General features: G+C 38.6%; 1 protein-coding gene across 1 annotated transcript in view; it reads right to left on the bottom strand.

Moving 5' to 3' along the window:
* adamts7 (a disintegrin-like and metallopeptidase (reprolysin type) with thrombospondin type 1 motif, 7) overlaps positions 1-20,735 on the bottom strand; it is a 137,387-nt gene that overhangs the window by 30,735 nt on the left and 85,917 nt on the right. Inside the window, exons 17-22 of the mRNA XM_032560787.1 lie at positions 15,855-15,981; positions 12,217-12,430; positions 7,759-9,459; positions 7,319-7,471; positions 6,991-7,164; positions 1,241-1,387 (exon numbers count right to left, since the gene is read on the bottom strand). Coding sequence (XP_032416678.1) covers positions 1,241-1,387; positions 6,991-7,164; positions 7,319-7,471; positions 7,759-9,459; positions 12,217-12,430; positions 15,855-15,981 — 2,516 coding nt within the window. The remainder of the gene's footprint in view (positions 1-1,240; positions 1,388-6,990; positions 7,165-7,318; positions 7,472-7,758; positions 9,460-12,216; positions 12,431-15,854; positions 15,982-20,735) is intronic.

Raw genomic sequence — 20,735 nt, 5'->3', positions numbered from 1 at the left:
CGAAATAATCCAGTTCACTTTTTTTTGTTTGTTTTTGTTCGAAATGGTCAACGTTGACAATTTATCATTTAGCTCTGCAGTGTGATTTCCAAAGTCAGAAGTTTGAAACCGTATTATCTCTAGTGTGAGCACGTTTTGTTTCCATTTCAATTAATTCAGAACCAGAATTTACATAACATTGGCCCAGAGTGCTTTGGATAATGCGATGCGTCAACTGAGGATAAGAGTCTTCATCTTTACAAAAAGAAATAATGCAATCACTGAGGTATTAGGCAGCTGTGAATAGATTATAGGAAGGAATAAAAAAAGTACAAAAAGTTTTTAAAGTAATACGTCTTGGTGGTTCCCAAACTTTTTAATTTGGATGATTTGAGGAGCAGCATATTGTGTGTTAATCTCGGATATATCCTCCCATCTACAGCAAATCCAAATATTATTTATACAACTGGGAGGTTTGGATTTTAATTTCTCATTTTGGTTGGAAAAAGTTTGAATTTTATGAATTTAATTTAGAAATGGCAAGTCAAGATATATTTATAGTCTGTTCAGTTGAACTCTTTAATGGTATTAAAGAAATACAAACTCAAGGCTTGTTGCATGCTTCCACTGGTACTTTGAATATTCATCTTTGGTGCTGAGGTCGGAAGGCCTCCTTGCCATCACCCTAATCTTTAGTTTAGTTGTGACACTATTAGGATCACTTCAGAACCTTACTGCTTCTAATCAGATGAAACATGCTGGTGAAATAAATTATTACTTGAAATATAAATCTTACATGTGAACCTACAATTCTGGGATTGATTAAGAAGATCACATCTGGGGGAAAAAAAAAGATATCTCTAATAATTATGTTTAGATATTCGGGGTGAATTTGAACAGAAGGAAGATATTATATTGAACAAAACACTCTCTCTTCAGAGAGAAATCACTCTACCGTGCAATGATTGAAATGTAAACCGTGGACAATTCTGAGATCAAATTCTAGACTTTTGAGCAAGAAGGTTTCACATTTTCCAATCTAGCCTTGACGAAAAACATGTGCATGTGGAGGAATATTACAGGATTTATCATGAAATGTTCATGGCAGAGATAAAAAAAAAAAAAGGATGGGAATGACACCTTCATTGGCTAATATCCATGATGTCAAAAAAGGAGATTCTTCTGCCCCTTTAGAATTAAGAAGGTATCAACAATAAAATTGCTCTTAACTGAAGTTGGACTGAATATTGCGTTAGAGTACCTGTCCCCACGATCCAGTGAGCCACTGAGCACAGGGCTGGCTGTTGCAGGACTGAATAGCGCTTGGCTGAAGGTCTTGGTCGCATCGATCATCCTCTGGACAGGTGACGATGCGCTGCTGCTCACCGCCTCCACACACCTCAGAGCACTGAGAAACACACATCATCAGACATAAGTAGTCGGTACACATTTGTGGTTTGGGAGAAGTGATCAATTTGTAACCTGATGGTGATGAGAAAAAAAAAAAAAAGAGGTTTTAAAAATGTATCGCACACACATCAAACGGACAGGAAACTTGCTTTAACTCCTCGGGTCCATAATGAAAGATGTCTCACAAAGAAGAATCACCAATGTCTTGCATGAATGTAATTCTGCTTCTTTTTTCTTGTCTCCCTCCATTGGGTTTTGTGAGGCATCTCCAGGAGAAAAAAAAAAAAAGTCGCACACTGCAGCTTTTGTTCAGATCTCTGTTTTGAAGTCACGCAGGAATGATGTCATGTTTGTGCAGGAAAAAGAAGAGAGACGGGGCTTGTTACAGAAAACAATTTCTAAACTTCTAAAGAATAGTTTTTCTGCAACATTTATAAAACTCAGGCTGCTCCTCAGAACCTGGCGTATCAGGCGTCTTTGTTAATCAGACAAAGCAGCGGCTCCGAAACACCACTCTGTGGCGAGTTTGAATCTTTATCGAAACCACTGAAATCTATAGTGTGCCGACACATTGTTCAGTGTAAACGCTGGACACAGACTCAACCACAGAATACTTTTTTCCTCACAAATAGAGAAAACTTAAAACTTGTCCATGAAGGCCAAATTGCAATGTTTTGTGACCAAAAAACATGAAACACAGTTAGTGATGGAAAAAAAAGCAGAACTGTCCCTTTGGTGGGATGAAGATATGGGTCAAAAATATGGGTGATATTTTAATACAGATCTGTCTATTGATTTATAGATTGATAGTTTATTGTACATGAATTACAAAGAACAAAAGTTAAATGGAGTCCCTATTATTAACTTGAAGCCCCCTGGCGTTAACACACACACACACACATACATATATATATATAAATATAAATAAATGAAGATAGAAAATAAAAAGTATTTAATTCATAAACATAAAGTAGAGATAAGACCTTTTTAGACAAAGGAGTTGCTTATGGTGAGTAAAATATATTTCTTATATTTCAGAAGACCAAGGATATTTTAGCAGTAGTTTATAACCCAACATGCGTTTTTTTTAAATTGACTGTTCAGATTATTTTATTTTGTAGTTATGTTTATATATTTTTTTAATTTTATTTCTAAATTTCCAACACTTGCCCATAACTTTAGACTTTTTGTTCGTCTGATGAGTTCATTTCTGAATAATAAATCAGATGATCTGTTCAGTTACTTTAGTAGACTTCGCCAAATACTTTTTGTTGTATTAACTATAGATAAAAAGATTTTGCCATGTTAGTTTATTCCTTTGTATTTAGTTCCTTTGTATTTCTTGAATTTTGTTCTTTGTGCTCTTTTCATTTCTTAGCTTTTCTTGGTTTATGATGTCCTCTTCAGTTTTTCTCTGCCTCCAGGTTCTCTTGTATCTACTCTCACCTTTTCCAGTCGCTTCTTTATCCCCATGTGTTTCACCTGATCTGCTTCTCATATGAGCTCTTGATTCTTCCCTGTTCGGTGCCGGATTCTCTGTCTTCATGCCCAGATGCACATCTATTTCCTTGCTCTGTTCCATATGCCGTTTTTCCCGTTGTGCTTATTAAATTTCATGCCTCTCATCAGTGGCTGTCTAGGGATTGACGCTCTGTCTCTTCACCACAACGCTTGACAGGTTGTCATGGTGCTTCTGTGTGTGAATGGAGCGTTACAGAATGGGAGTGGGAACATGTGTCTTTAATCTTGTTGTTTGTGGTTTTATTTATTTATTTTTGCGCGAAGCGCAGCTGTAGGGGGAGCACAATGATGGGGAAATGCAGACTAATATAACACCTGTTATAACTCCGGAAAAATGTCTCGGTACGCACCGAACTTTGGAAAGAAAAAGTCCTGGAACTGTGAGGGGTAATGTGAACCTTCGCATGCTGACCCACTTAAAGTAGTGTGTGTAGCAACTGAGAGTTACATTTGCTAACAATTTAGGACCACTTGATTAAAGCATCTCAAAATTGGATATATTATGATAATACAGGAACAGGTGGATGTCAAAAATGGTAAGGCTTCACAATCTGAGAGAACTGCAGAGAACAGTCCTCCACAGTCACCTGTAACAAGGTGAGCCGAAAAAGGTCACTGCTGGACAAGCTGACTGAAATAATGGAAAATTGAGTGGATGGAAAACATGTGGTAAAAAAAAAAAAAAAAAAAAAAAAAAACAACTTATACAGGCCAACAGCCAGGATTAAAATGCAAACCCCAAATAAGATTTTGGGAAAGATTCACAAGGTGTAGGCTGATGTTCTTCAACCAGGAAAAGGGCAAAAAATGTTGCATTTGTTGTGTTAAGCTAATCCTGAAGCAGAGACGTCTTTAACTGCAGCTTACTGAGGAGAACATCTCAGCTGAGCCACAGGCTTATCACATGCATGCCACAATAATTCATGCAGAAGGAGCTCAGAGTGTGTGTTCTGCACCGTACATAGACATGGGTCCACAGTGCTGATTTGAAAAATATTTAAGCTTTATTCCAACATGTCAAGACATAATTTTCTTGTTGAGCTACTAAAGAGGCTCGTCTGGACAGCTCTAACAGTAGTGACTGTGTTAGAGCTGACTGCACTGTACTGAGTCAGCTCCCTGTTTTTCCACAATGCCAAATCCCTCACAAATGCAATTTATTTCATCCTCTCCAAATGAACACACACACACACACCAAAACACACAGCGCCAAGCAACAAATGCAGCATTCTGACAGTTCAGCATCCGTCCCGTCTTGCATCAGTGTAATAAATGAATATTCAGGAATTCCCAGAGAAAGGTTCACCAAGCTAAAACGGATCTGACAGCAGTGTGTTTCGGCAGTGCAGCAGCTCAGTGCTTTACAAAGATGAGAATGTTACTGACACAGAGGCAGTCTGTTTCTCATGTAACACTGTGCAATAAGGAAACGAGCACATTTAAATATAGCTTAAAGGTCTCAGGTATATTTCAATCAAACCATAAAAACATGCAGATATTTTTTCTATAACATAAAATACCATACCGTTTTTGATAGATTTCCTTCAGAAGGATCTTTCTTTTTTTGAGAACTTTGATCACATTCAACAATTTTCAGCACAATTCATGGCCATGACAGCATATTTTCCGGGTTTTTTAAAGAATGGGAGAGGTGGATAAATGAAGAATAATAGAAGACATCTCATCTGCAACTGATGAGCAGATGATTCTGAGAATTGCATCTTTAATAAAATCCAGCAAAGATTTAATACCAGACCTGACAGATGAGTCACTTGCTCTTCATCAGCTCTGAGAATCCTTTTCCATGTTTGCCTTTTTTTAATCTAGATTCAGCTGAAGACATAGGGATAGCTTCTCTCATTCTGGCTAGGAACACAGCTTCTGAAGGAACCATCCAATTTAAAATTGGTTACATATAAATTCATTTCTGAGTATTAGGAGTCTTTCTGCCTCAAAGATTCATATGTCAAAGTTAAGAGTCTGAAAGAAAAAGTTCACTCTTTGAAATAGTTGGGTGACTTTGAAAAAAGGATGTTTCCATAATAAAACAATGACAGATATTATTGCCTCTGTGAAAACATCCGGAGATCCCCGGCTAATTCCAAAATGGATTGTTTACGTTACAAAAAATAAATTGATTGCGAAAGTGTTAGCTGAATATGTGAGCGCTAATTAGCAACACAGAAGAAAGATTAAGTGAGCATTTTGCTACATAAATTATCCAGAAATCATCCAAGAATAATAAGTGACTTTATGATGTAAATGGGTAAAGAGCTCCTCACCTAAAACCTTCTGTTAAGAAGTATGCAGGAATTTGAAATCTGGGATTACAAGAAAGAAAAATAAAACCTGAGAAGAGGACGCAACTCAGCAGCCAAACCATTTTTGTGTCCTCGGGTAAAAATATTTTTTGTTTCTGCCGATTGTGTTTTTAAAAACTCCTGTAACAAAATCTTCAATGAATCGTCCCACATGCTTTTACCCACAATACCCATCCACTTTTGTGCATGTGAACTTTTCAGGGCCCAAACATGTTGAGGGGAAATCTAACTTTAGCTCTACTTATAGAGTTTAACATGGATACAATTTTTTCAAGGTGTAGCTGGACAGGACAAAAAGGCTGAGAAGAGAGAGAAGAGGAAGACATGAAAATGGCCCCGGGGACGGGAAGCAAACTGGGCACCAAAAGGTAAAAAAAGTATAGTTCCCCTCTGTTCACTATAATATAATACTATAGCCACTATATGTGGTGCAGCTGCTCTAACAGTGACCCATGTGGCGCCCCAATCATCACCGATCTATTGTTGACAATCCATCACGAGTGAAACATGAACTGATTATGTAAAGTGAGCCTGGCTCAATCACTTCATGACCCGATAAAAAAGTGAAGGACCTCAGACGGGTCTTTTTCCAAGTGTTTGCTGTCAAAGTCCTAACGAGGACATTGTGCTGAGGACAGGTGCAGCGGCTCGTGGAAACTCCGTGTTTCTCTTGTGGTTTGCTTCCACACTTTTCTGCAGCGCAATGCCAGGAGCCAGAGGACTTTGAAATATCTTACTTTTGCACGGTATGCTGCTCTCCACCAGTTATCAGACTGCTCTCACAACATGTTAAGATTTTGCTCGACCACCGGACTTGGAGCTGGTTGGTTTCTGACCCAGAAGGTGTTGGAGAAGGAGGAAGGAGTGAAAAGCAGGACTGTGTTTTTAAGTGCAGGTTCTGCTAATCCTGTGATGTGATTGTGTATGTAAACTTGTCTTTGTGATGCAATGAAGAGTTTTTCTGATTTCGTTTCCATTTTCTAATGGTGCTACATTTTAATATACAACAACAATCGATGATTTTTATTCCGGAGACAGTTGGTGATTCGCAGGATGGAAGTGTTTATTATTTTTTTCTCTAACATTTTTTTTTTTACATTTGAATTAAATACATTTTTCCATTTCAATCATCTTGTCAGAACCAAAGAAGAAAATATAACTTCAGTCTCCAAGATATTGCTCTTATTTTTTTATTACTTCTTTCCTCTAAATACATCATCATAAAAAATACACTTTTTCAGATGACATTCGATTTATATTATATATTTTTCTATCACTACATTTGTCTTAAGTGGACATTGAACTATGCATCAAAGATCAGATATCGATGTTTGAATGTTTCTGCTGCCTTCTGCTCAATTTGTTTCTCAATTTATAACACAGAAATAAAACCAAACATCACTAGCAACGAACCTGAAAACATTTAAAAAGAAAGAATAGATTATTCCCTTAAATGAACTACTTGATTACCAAAGATTCCATCAAATATTGAAGTATGACTACATTTCATAACTCTAAACAGCAAGGGCGTAGGTTTGGTCTAAGTTTTGGTGGGACCTTACAACTTACTGAACTAATCAATGTAGATTTTCGTTTATTTATTTTGTTTTTGTTAAATACATATGTTTCTTTTTTTGTAATTAATATGGCAAAAATTGGTCGGGACTATTTTATATCCCTTGAATATTGGTCGTGACATGTCACGACCGTCCATACCCAAACCTACGCCCATGCTAAACAGTCTGGTTATTTAGCTCACCTGGCCCCAGGAGGAAGTGTACCAGTCAAGGCATGTCTGAACGTTGCAGGGCAGTTGTGTTAACGGCCTGGCGAACATGGCCCGGCAGTGGAAAGGTCGAAGAGGTCGTTGGTTTCTCAGGTCAAAACACTGGACCTCTCTGAATCTCATTCCACCTTCACAGTTCTTGGTGCACTACGGGGTCAGAGGGGAAGCACATACACCAACGAGGCATGAGAAAGCAGGATGACTTTTCCTTCCTGACAACAATTAGTTTGGTGAAACCCAAAATGTGGTGGTTCAGAAGTGAAAAGTCCAACATATACAGCGGAGTTTCATGCCATCTCACCCTACTCCACTCCCCGACCTTCCATGTGGAGCACGGCCTCAGGTAGCACTGCCTGGCAGGCGCAGGCCTCTTGGTCTGATCGCAGTCAGATTCTGAGCCCGTACTGCAAACTAAGGTCCTCCAGACGGCACCCAGACCACAGCTGGTGGAGCACTGTCCACAGACAAAGTCATTTAAGAGAGAACAAGTCTGAAAGCTTAAAACCAGAGAGACATAATTCACATTTCCCCAGCTTGTCATCTACACTCCACTGGTTTTACACTGAGATTTAAGGTGTTAGAAACATTAGTTTGACATTAACATCCTCAAACTATGTTTGAGGATGAAAGTAAACTGTATGTTGTATTGGTCAATTTATACATCAAACATTTGACGTTTTAATTGTCATTACTGCATCATTAAAACAGGTAGAATGTGGAAAATAAGTCAAAAATACGCACAGTGCTCCAGTTACCGGAAACCCAGAAGGCGGGCCCTCTGAATGGGGAGGTTGACGTTTGGACTGGATGCAGCCACAGGCCCGGCGGATGGGTTGGCAGAGATCTGAGCGTAGTCGATTTTGTGAGCTGTGGAGGAGCTGAGCTGAATTTAGGAACGGCCGATGTGATCATCGACCGGTATGAAGGGTCAGGGTGACTGTTACCGTGGCCCTGCGTCACTGAGGGAACGGATATTTCATTGTGATCAAAATTGGAAAAGCGAAAGGAAGGAGGCTGGAATGTGGGGTCTGTTCCAGTTGTCTCAGAGTATGGAGGTATCTGTTTTACATCTGGAGGAATATTTGTAGCTCCCTGAAGATTTTTATCCGACCTGACTTCTTTTTCAGCTACAGATATCGAGTCGTCAGATGTGCCTTGTTTACCTGAGATTAGAATGAGAGGAATGGCAGGAAGAAAGGGTTTATGAGAGGGAAGAGGTGACTGTATGCCCAGCTGGTCCCACCGGCCATCATCACTCGTGGCGACATTATTCTGATTCAGCATCCAGTCCTTTATTGTGAAAGCACCTGGCGTATCTGTGTCCTGACTGGTTGTTTGAGGTATTTCTGATACATTACTGTCTAGTTCAGTCACAGCATGAGTTGCCTTCTCTGGCAACGGAAAGCCTAAAGGTTCTGAGCTCCCTACATTTTTATCTGCAGAGATGTCCAACTCGGCCTCCTCTCGAGCGTTTGATTTTGCAGCAACAGCAGTGGTTTGATGTCTGGCAGCAGGAGCGCTGTGTGTTGGAGTCACGGTGAGACGGTTAAAATGATTTTCCTCTTCACTGAAATCGGTGTCGTTATTTTCCACCTCCTCTCCAGATTGACCCCATGTCTCATCCTCCGCAGGTTGCTTTGTGCTGAAAACCAGACTCTGCATTGTGCCGGCGACTCCAGGCCACAGACTTTTGCCTTTTTTTCCCGCTTGTGAATGCGAGTTCTTGGAAGGTGGCGACGGTCGGGTGGCAGACACAGGAAGGAAGTGATCTTCATAAAGGAAGTCATTTATTTCATCTCGATTTACTTCCTCAGACTTCGCCTGTGTGTCGTCTGTTTTTGTGCTTTGTGGCTCTTGACTTTCCAAGAGGTGGAGCTCTGTGATTGTCGCAGCTGGAGAAGTAGCTGTGGGAGTTTGTGGAATGTCTGTCCAAGCATTTGCTTTCATGCTGTGGGTTGGCTTGGCTTCCTGTGGAGAGTTGTCCTCCGGCTCCTCCCCAAAGTGCCCAAGTTCATTCGATAAGTCTTCATGAAAGTTGATAAAGTTGTAATCGTAGTAAAAATCATCAATGTGAACACTGGTTTCATGAGAGGGCTCGTCATCGTCAATGAAGCGGTTATTCTCAATGTTATTGTGGTAGTGAAAATCATCCTCAACCGCATACTTATGGTCGTTCTGACTCCTCGGCTGACCTTTGGTGGTGCTGTACTTTGGGGGAGGCTTAGCTTCAGGTATGGCATTTATTTCATTGAGCACTTCCTTGCTCGACCAGCCACTGCCGGACCATTCGATGTCTCCAAAATTACCCAAAACCTGGAGACAGTCCTGAACCTGGCAGCTCGTGACAGATGACGGTTTGTTTAGAGGATCACAATCAACCGCGGTGTTTCTTGAGCAGGTGACATTGCGGTGGCGCAGTCCAGGACCACAGGAGACCGAGCACTGCAGGCAAGAAACACAAGACATATGGCAATTACAAGCATTTACACGTGCAAGTTCAAACTGCAATTCAAAATAACACTGTGGAACCAAAATAGGCTAAATGGTGGATAAATTGGTTGCACTATTGCAAAGCAGCAAGAAGGCCTGGGTTTGAATTCCAGCCAGGCATCTTTCTGCAAGAAACTTGCATATTCTCCTCATGGGTTCTCGCTGGGTACTCCAACGTCCTCAGACACTCCAGAACTATGGAGTGTCTAGATTCTCCATAGTCCTAGATTCTCCAAAATTGTCCTTACATGTGAGTTCATGGCTGTGTGTCTTGTATCGCAACATTGACCTGTGATGCTGTACACCACCTCTCACCCACTGACCCAGGAGATAAAAACCTGGGACCCATCCATCCATTTTCTAACATCCTTGTCCCTAGTAGAGTCAGGAGGGGTGGTGGTTTATCTCCAGCTAATGTTCTGGGCGAGAGGGGGGGTACACCCTGGACAGGTCACCAGTCTGTCGCAGGGCAACACAGAGGGAGAATTTAGTGAGACCAATTAACCTGTGGGAGGAAGCCGGAGTACCCAGAGAGTGCCCACGCATGCACAGGGAGAACATGCAGAAAGTCCCCGAGCTGGGAATCAAACCCAGGACCTCCTTGCTGCAAGGCAACAGTGCTACCAACTGCACCACTGTGCAGCCAACCTGGGACCCACCGCAGGACAATAGATGACAGATGGATGTTTCATATCTGTATGCAGTTTTAACTAGCAAAGCACTAATAAAGCACCAAAAATGTTTCTTTAACAGATTTTTTCCCCTCTTGGTCAGTTAATGTGCACCAGGTTAGCAAGCAACTGTATTTCTGTGGTGGAAATTAATACATTCATTAACTGTGTTTCATTTATTTAACCAGAAAATCTGCAGCATTACACATAAAAAGAAAGATAAAACACCCAAGTTTGTATTTTATAATATCAGAACTGTACTAAAAAAGGAAGTCGGAGGAAAAGGAAGGGGATTTTGGTCTTTAATACACGTTACATTTTGTGGATTCAAATCTTTTTCAGTTGGCATGAGTTTGAATCAGTGATATCCAGCAATTCAAGAATTAGCACCAGCAGGAAACTGAAATCAGACCTAATCTCTTTTTAAAACGTAGGACAGAACTTATGTACTTTTGTCACTGATTAAAGTATCTACAGAGTTCTTACATGTTGAGAACAAATAAAAAGACTTGTTTGTGTATATTTAAATATAAAGTATCTACAGAGCGAGTTAATCTAATGTAGATTTTCAGAATTAAAGAACCAATTTGAAAATCAGCAGAAACAAATCTATGCTTTTATCATTGATAAACGGCATCTCATTGTGCTCCAACTCAAGATGTTTCAAATACAACATCCATATTTTTCCCTTTTTTATTTCAGTCGTAATAATTGAATAAACCACATTATGAAATACTGGTTATTATGCTTTTCTAGAAATACAAATAAACATTTGGGAGGAACCCCAAACTTTTCAGATAAACAATTACAAGCAAAAGAAAAACAAAAGTGCAGGTATTCCTCTCACTGATTGTTAGACTACCGAAAAATATATTTTTTCACAAGCAGAGTGTTTTTTTGCTTTTAAAAGTTGATGGTTTAATGTATTTTTTCTTTAGATTCTCCTGTTAGAACCAAAGACTATGTTTATATTTTATTCAAAAGTACAGTACACTCACAACCACAGGCAAAAAAAACAAACAAGGATGGTTCAGCGTGTGGGCAGGTTTTCAGCCAGGGTACATCCTACACTCCAGTCTAAAAACTAATGCTGACTACAACAGATTACTTGCCCAAGCAACATATCATAACTTGCTACAAAATTTAGACTAAGCAATAATTTTATATGTCTTTACGTATCCCTACATAAACAACCTAGAACTGCGTCTACTACTGAGGTGTCATTTATACCGTTCAAATTATTTCAGGGTGGAAAATCCACCTATGAACATTTGTGAATTCATAACCACATTCAGGATGTTTTGTACATACTTAATTTATTTTACTGTAAGGAAACAGTTATGTAACTGTAATAAACCAGATTTAGCAATAGGATGTTGCCTAATATGGTTTTAATTCACTCAATGTGCAATGAATTATTGCACATTGAATAATTCATTTTGCTCATTGAAATAATGTGAATAATGCACATTATTTCATTTGGAAATCATATTTCCAAATTATTACAAATTAGGTGAGTTAACAAGTGTTCAGTTTCAATCAAATTAAACATTTAAGGTACTTGTGATGGAGATCAAGAAATAAATATTTGAATTATTTTTCATTATATTTCAGTTTATCCTAACGCTGTGGTAGAATATGTGAAGAAAAGACAAAAAGCTACAAGGATGCAAGGAAAGACAAAGAGGCTGGGACAAAGGTTTTATGTATTTGTAATGTTATAATCACATGTGATTAAAGCCATTTACAATTGTATTCAATTAGGAAACACAGATACGGAGAAGTGACCTATGAAATTAATACCGGGACTAAAGAGCAAAATGAATGAGGTTATGAACTGGATAAAATCCCTCAGCTTAGCTTTGAGTTATCTGTATCCATAATGACAGGAGGGAAATAAATACCAGAGCCATATTTCTGGCATTTTGAAAAGTTTGACGTGTGAAAGTACAGAGAAATCTGAATTAATGTGATGCACAAGCAGAGAAACAAATTTTGCACCTTTCTGTCCATCTGTTTGAGGACAGTGAAAACTGACCTTTGACCAGCTGCCAGCATTCCAGTTGGCAGGGCAGAGGATGTGTGTGTTGCAGGCGGATGTGGACTCAGGTTTGGGGATGTGCTTGCAGTCTCTGGGATCCAGAGCTTCCTGCTCCTCTGCACCGACAGCTCGAACACAGAGAACCGTCCTTTTAGCCTGGCCCAGGCTACCACAGCTTGCTGAGCACTTATGCCAATCTCCAACCCACCATCTGCACAGACGACACAAAGAAAGCAACGATTTCCAAATAATCTGCATGGCTGGGATGAAAATGACTGTGCCTCGCCGTGGTCCTAATGCGGACCCGCCAATTCGGCAGTGCAGTGAAAGGTTCTGTGAGTCGCTTTCATTCTTCCCCCCACAAAATGTTCATAATGTGTCAGGCATAGGGTAAAAGAAAAGCTGCTCAATGAAAATGACTCAAATTTTGTTCAACGAAGGAGACTTTTCTGCACATTGTGGTGAACTGAAATGGTAAAAGAGGGAAAAAAAAGGATGTTTTGATGAAACTCATCGTGTACAGCAGCAATAAATGGCAGTGAAAGAGAGGAGGACCTCTTAAAGGTTTTCTCTTCCATATTTCTATGCAGGTGTCAAAAGAGTAAGAAAATAAGATGGGTGAAGGGTTAGCATCAAAAACAAATAAATAATGGCTTAATGTTATACTTGCAATTGAAGGAACGTATAAAAACACAAAAAGTCTTCAAACTAAGAGCCGTAACTTTGGTAAACACACTAAAGTAACTGATGAAATGAGCAGCTAATCTATTTTAGCCACATAACTCTTGGGTAAAAATATGAAATCCTCACTAAGTCGGCTGTTTATTTCAGTTGCAAGCAAATCCATAAGCGAATAATTTAATAAGTGAATGAATGAATATGGAAACACGAACCGAAGGCATTTTAGGAAGTACTTAGTAGTGTACCCATAGCTTTTCTAATACTTTAAGGCATGGATATGAACAGAAATCAATGCCAGTTCCAGCTCTGTCATGTTGGAGATGACAGAAAAAACTTTTGGCCAATCAACTGGGAAGGTTTCCACCAGATCCAGACTCTTTGGTAGCAATGTCATTGAGTTCATTTGTTTTCACTAAATAAATGGTTCAAAATCTTTAGCTCAGCCTGAAGAAACGCAGGCAGGCACTTCCCTATCAATACACCCGTTACTGACAGCGGGAATGAAAAAGTCTCCAAAATTTTAAAGTCCATTTGTGTCCTTTCCAACATGGGTAATTGCTGCCATCTGCCCTGCTCCTCTAGCTGAAACACAGCTGCTTGTCATCAGCAATGGCGAAAATGTGCTTGTCATATTTTTATGCATCACTGCCATGGCAACAAATGAATGTTCCCACATGATTTCAGTGGCAATCTCAGATTCAGGAGTCCCACAATCATCCACAATCTCCATGTCTGCCTCTCCTCAGGACATTGAACATTGTTTTAGCTTGATTTGTTTTTAATTGATTTTTTACTTATTTATTTATTTTCATTTCATTTCTGATAATTTTCAATTTTATTTCTTCCAATTTCTCTTCTACATCTGGGTACATTTTCTACTTTAAAGAACTTACTGCCAGGCTGTGTTGATGTCTTTATTGTCAACTTGCACATTTTAAAATCTAAACATTTTGGGGGTATTTGGTGCCGACTTAAAAAGCAGCCAGCCAAGAACGATCAACATCTTTTAGTCAATTCTCTAGATTTATTTCCTTGAACGACTTTTACAATCTTTTTATTTGTTTCAGCATACAGATTTAAGTTTTTTAGACATGTTCTTTTTGTCAATCACCAAAAACAGTGGTGATTCCACCGTTCATTTCTCTCTACACCGAATGACTATAATTTTCGTCTCTGCCTTGCCTGCAAAAGAATATAATTTATTATTTATGACAACTCAGAGAACATTCTGTAAGAATGCAGATTGTATATTTCTCTCAGGAATCGTATCGATCTTGAAATGTTGTCAACTGCAGAAAAATCAAATTAACTGCAAAACACAGATTAAAAAGCCGAGTTTCTTGAGTGCAGACTTCAACAGGTAATCACAAGAGTAATAATCTTTGGAAGGTAATTCGACCTTCTAAATAAATGCTACAATCTCTCTTTTTTTGGTTTCAATTGCAACACTTAACATATAAGAAGCACTTGATGTCATTATCCGTGCTCTTAGAGGACCTCGATCATGTCTGGGTAGTTGAGAAATGAAGCAGGCGAGATGCGTCACTCCTGCCTGGGATCCTCAGATGTAAAAAACAAAAACTGAACTCAAACTTATGATGAACTCCATAAACAAGACATGAAAGAGAGAGAGAGAGAGAAAGCAGACAGAAATGGGTGAAATGGGGACAATTAGTGAGTGAGAATACACAGAGACTAAAAATGAACAGGTAACAGGAGCTAGAAACGGAAGCGACTTAAAAAAAAACTGATGACAGGGAGTAAGAGTCAAATCATACCCCAATTTACATAAGGTTTAAAATCAAATAAAAACGCATTGAATCTCCAAAAGGTTAAGACAAGTCCTACACAATCATGTCCGCAGTGAAAGCGAAGGGGATTTCAGTACAGAGCTACTTTATGTTTTGAGAGAAAATTTTGTTTCTTTTCTGAGTCTACCAAAGTTAACAAGCTACACTTTGCTACCCAAAAGTGTGTGAAAGTAAAAAAGAAGAAAAGAAAAAAATGTTCTCTGATCTTGAGTTGTATGGTCCATTATGAAGTAAGAAAACCTACATTGATGGTGGAATGATATGCTTTCAGAAATAGCCAGGGCTGGTTTGAGGTAAATGTGGACAAACGCTTCAGTTTTAGAATCTCATGTTATCAGAGTCATAAGCTGATTTAAACATTTCCTCTAATGTGCCTGAGTGCGAAAGTCTTTTCGCATGCAGTGAGAAATAATTTTTGTGTTTGCTGCATATGAACCCTCCATGTAAAGTGTTTTTAAACCCCTATACCAACCAGTTAAGTGAAATTTTATATATCATTAAATATAGTGTCAGATTGTGTATTTGTTTTGAGTCGAAGAAGTTTTCTGCAGAAACTTTTCAGTGCAACTGCAGGTCATTTTCTCCTCACCTCACTGTAAAACCAGATCATGCTTTCTAAAATTAAACAGGCAAAAATGAAAGAAAGTACTTATCCTCTGAGATCAGGGAATCTTTATGGAGCTGGGATGAAAATTTTACATTAAAAAAAAAATTTAAATGAGTACCTCAAGTATTACTTCTTTTTTTATATTATGAGAAAGGTGTGCTTGTCTGGCAAGACATCATATCACATTATATAATTTGTAGTTGGGTTGTCATGTAGATGTAAAACAAGTCTTGTTAAATACAGACGTCAGAAAGGAAATGAATGAGGCATGGATCATCTGAAACAGATTCTGCTCAGGATCGCATACAATCTTGGGCCTCGTCTGAAAATACCTATAGTCCTACTTCAAAAGCCAAAGCGATAGAATGATTTACATTTCGCCATTAACGCCATATTAATACAGATTCAGGCTTTTTCTTATTTTCAGGGTAAAACTATAGAAGCTTGGAAAATGCAGCAGAAAACAAAACGTGCCGCGTTTGTCTGAGAAAGCTCAGTGTATCGTAAATTACAGCATATCTGGATGGCCGACTCACATGGCAGGGCACGGATCTCTGTAACAGCTGGTTTGGTTGCCATCGAGCCGAGTGGAGGGCTCACAGAGATGCTCCTCAGCTATCCCGGTCGTCTTTTCCACACAGTAAACAATCTGCCTCTGCACACCTGGAAAACAAGTGGGGGGAGATCGAAAAAACGTTTCTGACTGGGCCGTGACACGGAGCAACAGCAGTATGTTTTTAAGTTACAGTCATGGGGAAAAAGAGATTCCCATAGCAGTACTGTCAGACATGGGAAAAAGAAAAAAAAACACTAAATCACACCCTGCTGCCCTGATGCCACCATTTGGCTAAGGGGGAGAACGGCAAGTACTTCCAGTTAAAGCAACGAGTAAGTATCTCGGGTTCTGGCAGCAAGCTGGTCTGGAGTGTAGAGATATGTGTTAGCACAGTGGCAGGAAGGAAAGACGTCATCAATTACTCCAAGGAGGAAACCATTGCTGCCTATGGCGAGAGAATCCTTCATGCCCTCTGGTTGGTGCTTTTTATGCTCCTGCTTGGAAAGCAAATAGAAATGAACATTTCTGCTGCCATCAAGTTGGTGAATGCTGAAGGCAGCCTGTGGCAAACAATGATTTTGGATTATTCATTAACCTTTTAGAAGAATCTTCCCCACAAGGTCCAGGTCATGCATTTTCTGTTTCGGTTATTTAATTGTGAATAAATGAAAAAAAAAAAAAAATATTTTCTTAAAGTATAAATGCTTTTATTTTGAAGCTAAAGCAGGAGCTGAGCCATTTTACGAATGAAAGAAACATTGATTCAGCTAATAAAAATACATTTCATAGCACTATTATGAAAAACAATCTTAATTCAGTTTTGTGGACAATGACACAGCTTTGTTAATGTATTTTTCCCCCCTTGTGTACAGAAATGACTTAATTATTTCCAAGCAATTTAGCCTGGCATTTCCTGCATTAGAGCTGCATGCAGAAAACACTGGTTTGTTGAGGAGAAGAAAAAAAACAACAACATAATAATACATGCCAAACATATGGTAGGCTGGCCAGAAACACACTTCAGTAACTAGCCCCCTTTTAGAGAGCCACTTTGCCTTTCAAACTATTACACACAGCAGTACATCTAAGGACACCTCTCCTTAAGCTCTGACAGGTTTATCTCCAACTCCCTGCACATTTCCTCTCACCCTCTTGAGGGGACTTTCACTCGGCAGGAGGAGGAAACAACTAACAACCCCCTGCTCTGATCCGTCTCCAGGCCAGAGTGCAAGCCTGATAGCTAATTTACAAACAGCATCTCCCAAAATGTCAATAGGACCAGGTTAGACTGAAAGCCAGACACAAAAGGAGAAAGGAAAACAAAACAACTGGAAGACCTTCTAGGGGAAATGTTTATTCAGAAATGCATTATATTCATTTTGCGTGAGGGTACAGTCATTTTGTCATCACTAAGAAACAGCCGCCATTTTTCTCTCTATAAAAAAAAGAAGTCTAGTGAAAGAAAATATGGTTATTATAAATTGTTTTAAGAGAAAAAATCTGGTTGGATGCAAACTCGTGTTTTTAAACTTTCTTTGTTGTCGCACACTGACACGCGGATAATTGCAGGCTCCCCTCTGTACCTCTAATGCACCAATTTCCCCAACAACTATTTAACATTAGAGTTTAACAAAAAAAATGTACGCCATTTTGCCATTTGCTGCAATACACTTCACCCCTCCAACCCCCAAATATTTGGTGAGCCTCTCATAAACCGCCTACATGAGCAATTTCAATCAGCACAAGCCTTTCATGAGTGATTATGAGGAGGCTGCTGAGGAGAAAGACTGATTCTCGCATAGAGCGATAGCTTACAAAGAACAGACCCTCTAAGTTTTAAAGGATTGAGAAAATAATAATAAAAAAGAAAACAGTTTAAATAACCACAGGAGGTAAACCTGAAACATGACAATCATATTTTGTTTATAATTTCTTATAATTATTCTCTTTTGAGCAACTCTTGCAGGAGTTGATGAACTCTCACTTGCAGTTCATGTTTTTCTCGCAGGGTTAAACAACACAACAGTAACATACAGACACCAGCTGTGATTGCAGGAACATACCACTCAAAGTCTATATATAAACATCTGCATGTCTGTGGAAAAAATAAACACTGACGTAAATTTAGTTCCCAACTGAAGTCGATCCCCTCAGTCATGTGAAAAACAATAGTAAAAAAACAACAAAATTTCATGGCTAAATATGCTTGAAGAGATTAGCCACTGATTTCCTAAATCTGTGGAAGTTGGGCGATATTTGTACTAACAAAGGAAACAAAAAGTAAAAAACTGATCTAAAAGAAAGCACTAAGGTATGTTCTTGTTTATGTGATAGAAAATCCTACTGAGGTGGTCTTGCTGTTTATTCAAGTGTCATTCATCCATATAGTACTCATCGTTGCTGCGTTTCACTGAAGTCTTCGAAGGCCTGTTGTTTTCAAACAGGCATTATGAAATATTTTTTTCTGTATGCCTCTAAGACATATTTGAACTTTAACAGCAGAAGTAAAATCAGTGCACTATATCTACAACAGACAGGAAATGAATTCATTAAACTGACTTAATGAAAGCACACACAAAATGCATTGATTTAACTTGTGTGCACTAGAGTGAATATTTCATCAAAATGTAAAGAGACACAAAATGAATGAGAACATGATGGGAAGCATTATGGAAAACTAAATGCTATAAAACTGGTTACATAACCGCATGTAATTATAATTATGGTTTAATTAAGGTTCAAAATCAAGTCCCACAAAGAAACAAAAAAAAAGATCTGATGGTTGCAGCTAAGATGGGACGTAATTATCTAAAATATGGTTATGAGCTGCTCCTATTCAGAGGCAACTAAGTATCTATTTCTGTGCTGCTGGATTAAACAGAGAATCCCCCCAAGGTGGTGAGGGGGACATGTTACAAATACTGACTGAAAAAAGCCGTTTTATTTATTTTAGGAGCAAGTAGGGTGAATGCATCAAAAAAACAAAATGGAGGACTCCCTTACGGTGCGGACAGCTTGCTGCCTTAGTGAGCACAGGCCCAATCAGATTTGCCACGGTTGAACTGGTCAAGCTGGACGGGGGTCCTTGAAAAATCCTTTGAAAATCAGTCATCAAAAAGATTAGATTTTACTGCTTCAAAGCTATTTTACTCTATGGGCAAGTAGTTTTTTTTGTATTACTATTATTTCTTCATCAGACTAAAACATTTTATCGTTTTATTTGATTCCCACTTTAAAGGCTCAGATTGAGCAAAAATCTAATACATACATCAGTTTCAGTTTAAATTAAGAAGAAAAGCACAGCATCAAATGATTACTATATGAAATGTAATTTTAGAAAACAAAATGTTAAACATTTGTTGAGCAGGAAATGAGATGGTTCTTGTTTAGGGAACTTCTTATGTAACGTCTTTATTAAAGGGGGAGTTTCATCTGTCATCTGTCTGGGGATCAATGGCTCATTTAAAAGGACACCGCTGCTGCGTCTTCCAGGAGGAAAACGTGTCATTTGGACAAGATTTTATGTCCGTCTAGCAAGGGAGGTTTGAAAAAAAAGAAAAAGAAAAAGCACTGCACTTTTCATCTTCGCAAATCATCTTTTGAGTCATATGTTGTTTTCTTTCCACTTTACAACTGGATATCACCTTGTGTTGTTCTTTCACATTAAAGTCAAATAAAATATATGCAAATATTTGTGGTTGTATTGTGACAACATATGGACAAATTTAAGGGGTATGGATACTTTTGATTCATAAACAGCTTGTATGAATCTACAGGGGATGGATTCTTCTGTGGAATAAGACACCAAATCTTTTATGGAAAACTCACTTATTTGTGGCTTATTTCACAGAGTGCATTTAAAACATTAAAAGGAAAATTCAGACTGGGAAGGATTCAAATAAGAAATGTAAATACATTTATCCCTGGTCTGAAGAATTACATAATAAAAAAAATGTATAGCCTCTTGAATCATAAATCGTCAAAATGACTTAAATAACCTGCAGGAATAAGATTGCTCTGTGGGCTTCAAGACAACAACAAAGAAATAAAAACAAGCCACAAACATCTCAAAACACTCCACAATTACTTACTATGTACATAGAATGGTTTGAAATATGAGATATTTTTAAATTTGAGAAGCATTTTAATCAAATGTGACTCTGCTTCGTTTTAGATCAAAGGCAATCGCTCGCCTTTCACCTTTCTGCAGAGGTTGTGTCACAATGAAATGATGAAACACTAGTCAGAATTAGAAATGAGTCATCATCATTCATTTATATCCAGATTTAAATAAATCAAATGTAGAAAACCGAGAACGAATGTACAAGCATAGTCTGGGAGAAAATGGAAAAAATACTTAAAAAAGAAGTTTTTAAGGGTTTTCATGAAAGTTTTCAACAGATCTGAGGATGCTGCTGCAAAGTCACCGCACCCTTGTGAGGATCAAACTAAATCTCCAAACAGCCAAAGGCACTTGGTGAGAAGACTTATCTGCTCAACGGCACAAGCAACTCTTCTTCATGTCTCCACCTTACAGCAGAGTTAGGCCAGTAGCTTCTAATATTTATTTCTGGGATGTGCAAAAAGAAAAAAACCCCCAAAAAACAAACAAGGGCCCAAATGAACATGCTTCTCTCTATTTAGGTCTTTGAAAAACTCAGCAGTGAACAGAGTAACATGATGCAGCTGGTGACAGGTTTGATGACGTAAGGCTCATGCTTTAGTGTGATGTGAGAAAAAGGCCATTTCTTTTTTTCTTTTAAGGTTCATGAGAATATCGGCACAGGACGTAATCAGGCCATGTGCAACAGCAGGTGAATATTACAAAAGACATTATTGCCTCAGCACAAAGGCGGATCGG

Source organism: Xiphophorus hellerii, chromosome 4 (genome assembly GCF_003331165.1).
Source record: "Xiphophorus hellerii strain 12219 chromosome 4, Xiphophorus_hellerii-4.1, whole genome shotgun sequence".
Classification (NCBI taxonomy): domain Eukaryota; kingdom Metazoa; phylum Chordata; class Actinopteri; order Cyprinodontiformes; family Poeciliidae; genus Xiphophorus; species Xiphophorus hellerii.
Note: the sequence above shows the minus strand (reverse complement) of the source record. Positions and strands in the feature narration are given on the sequence as shown.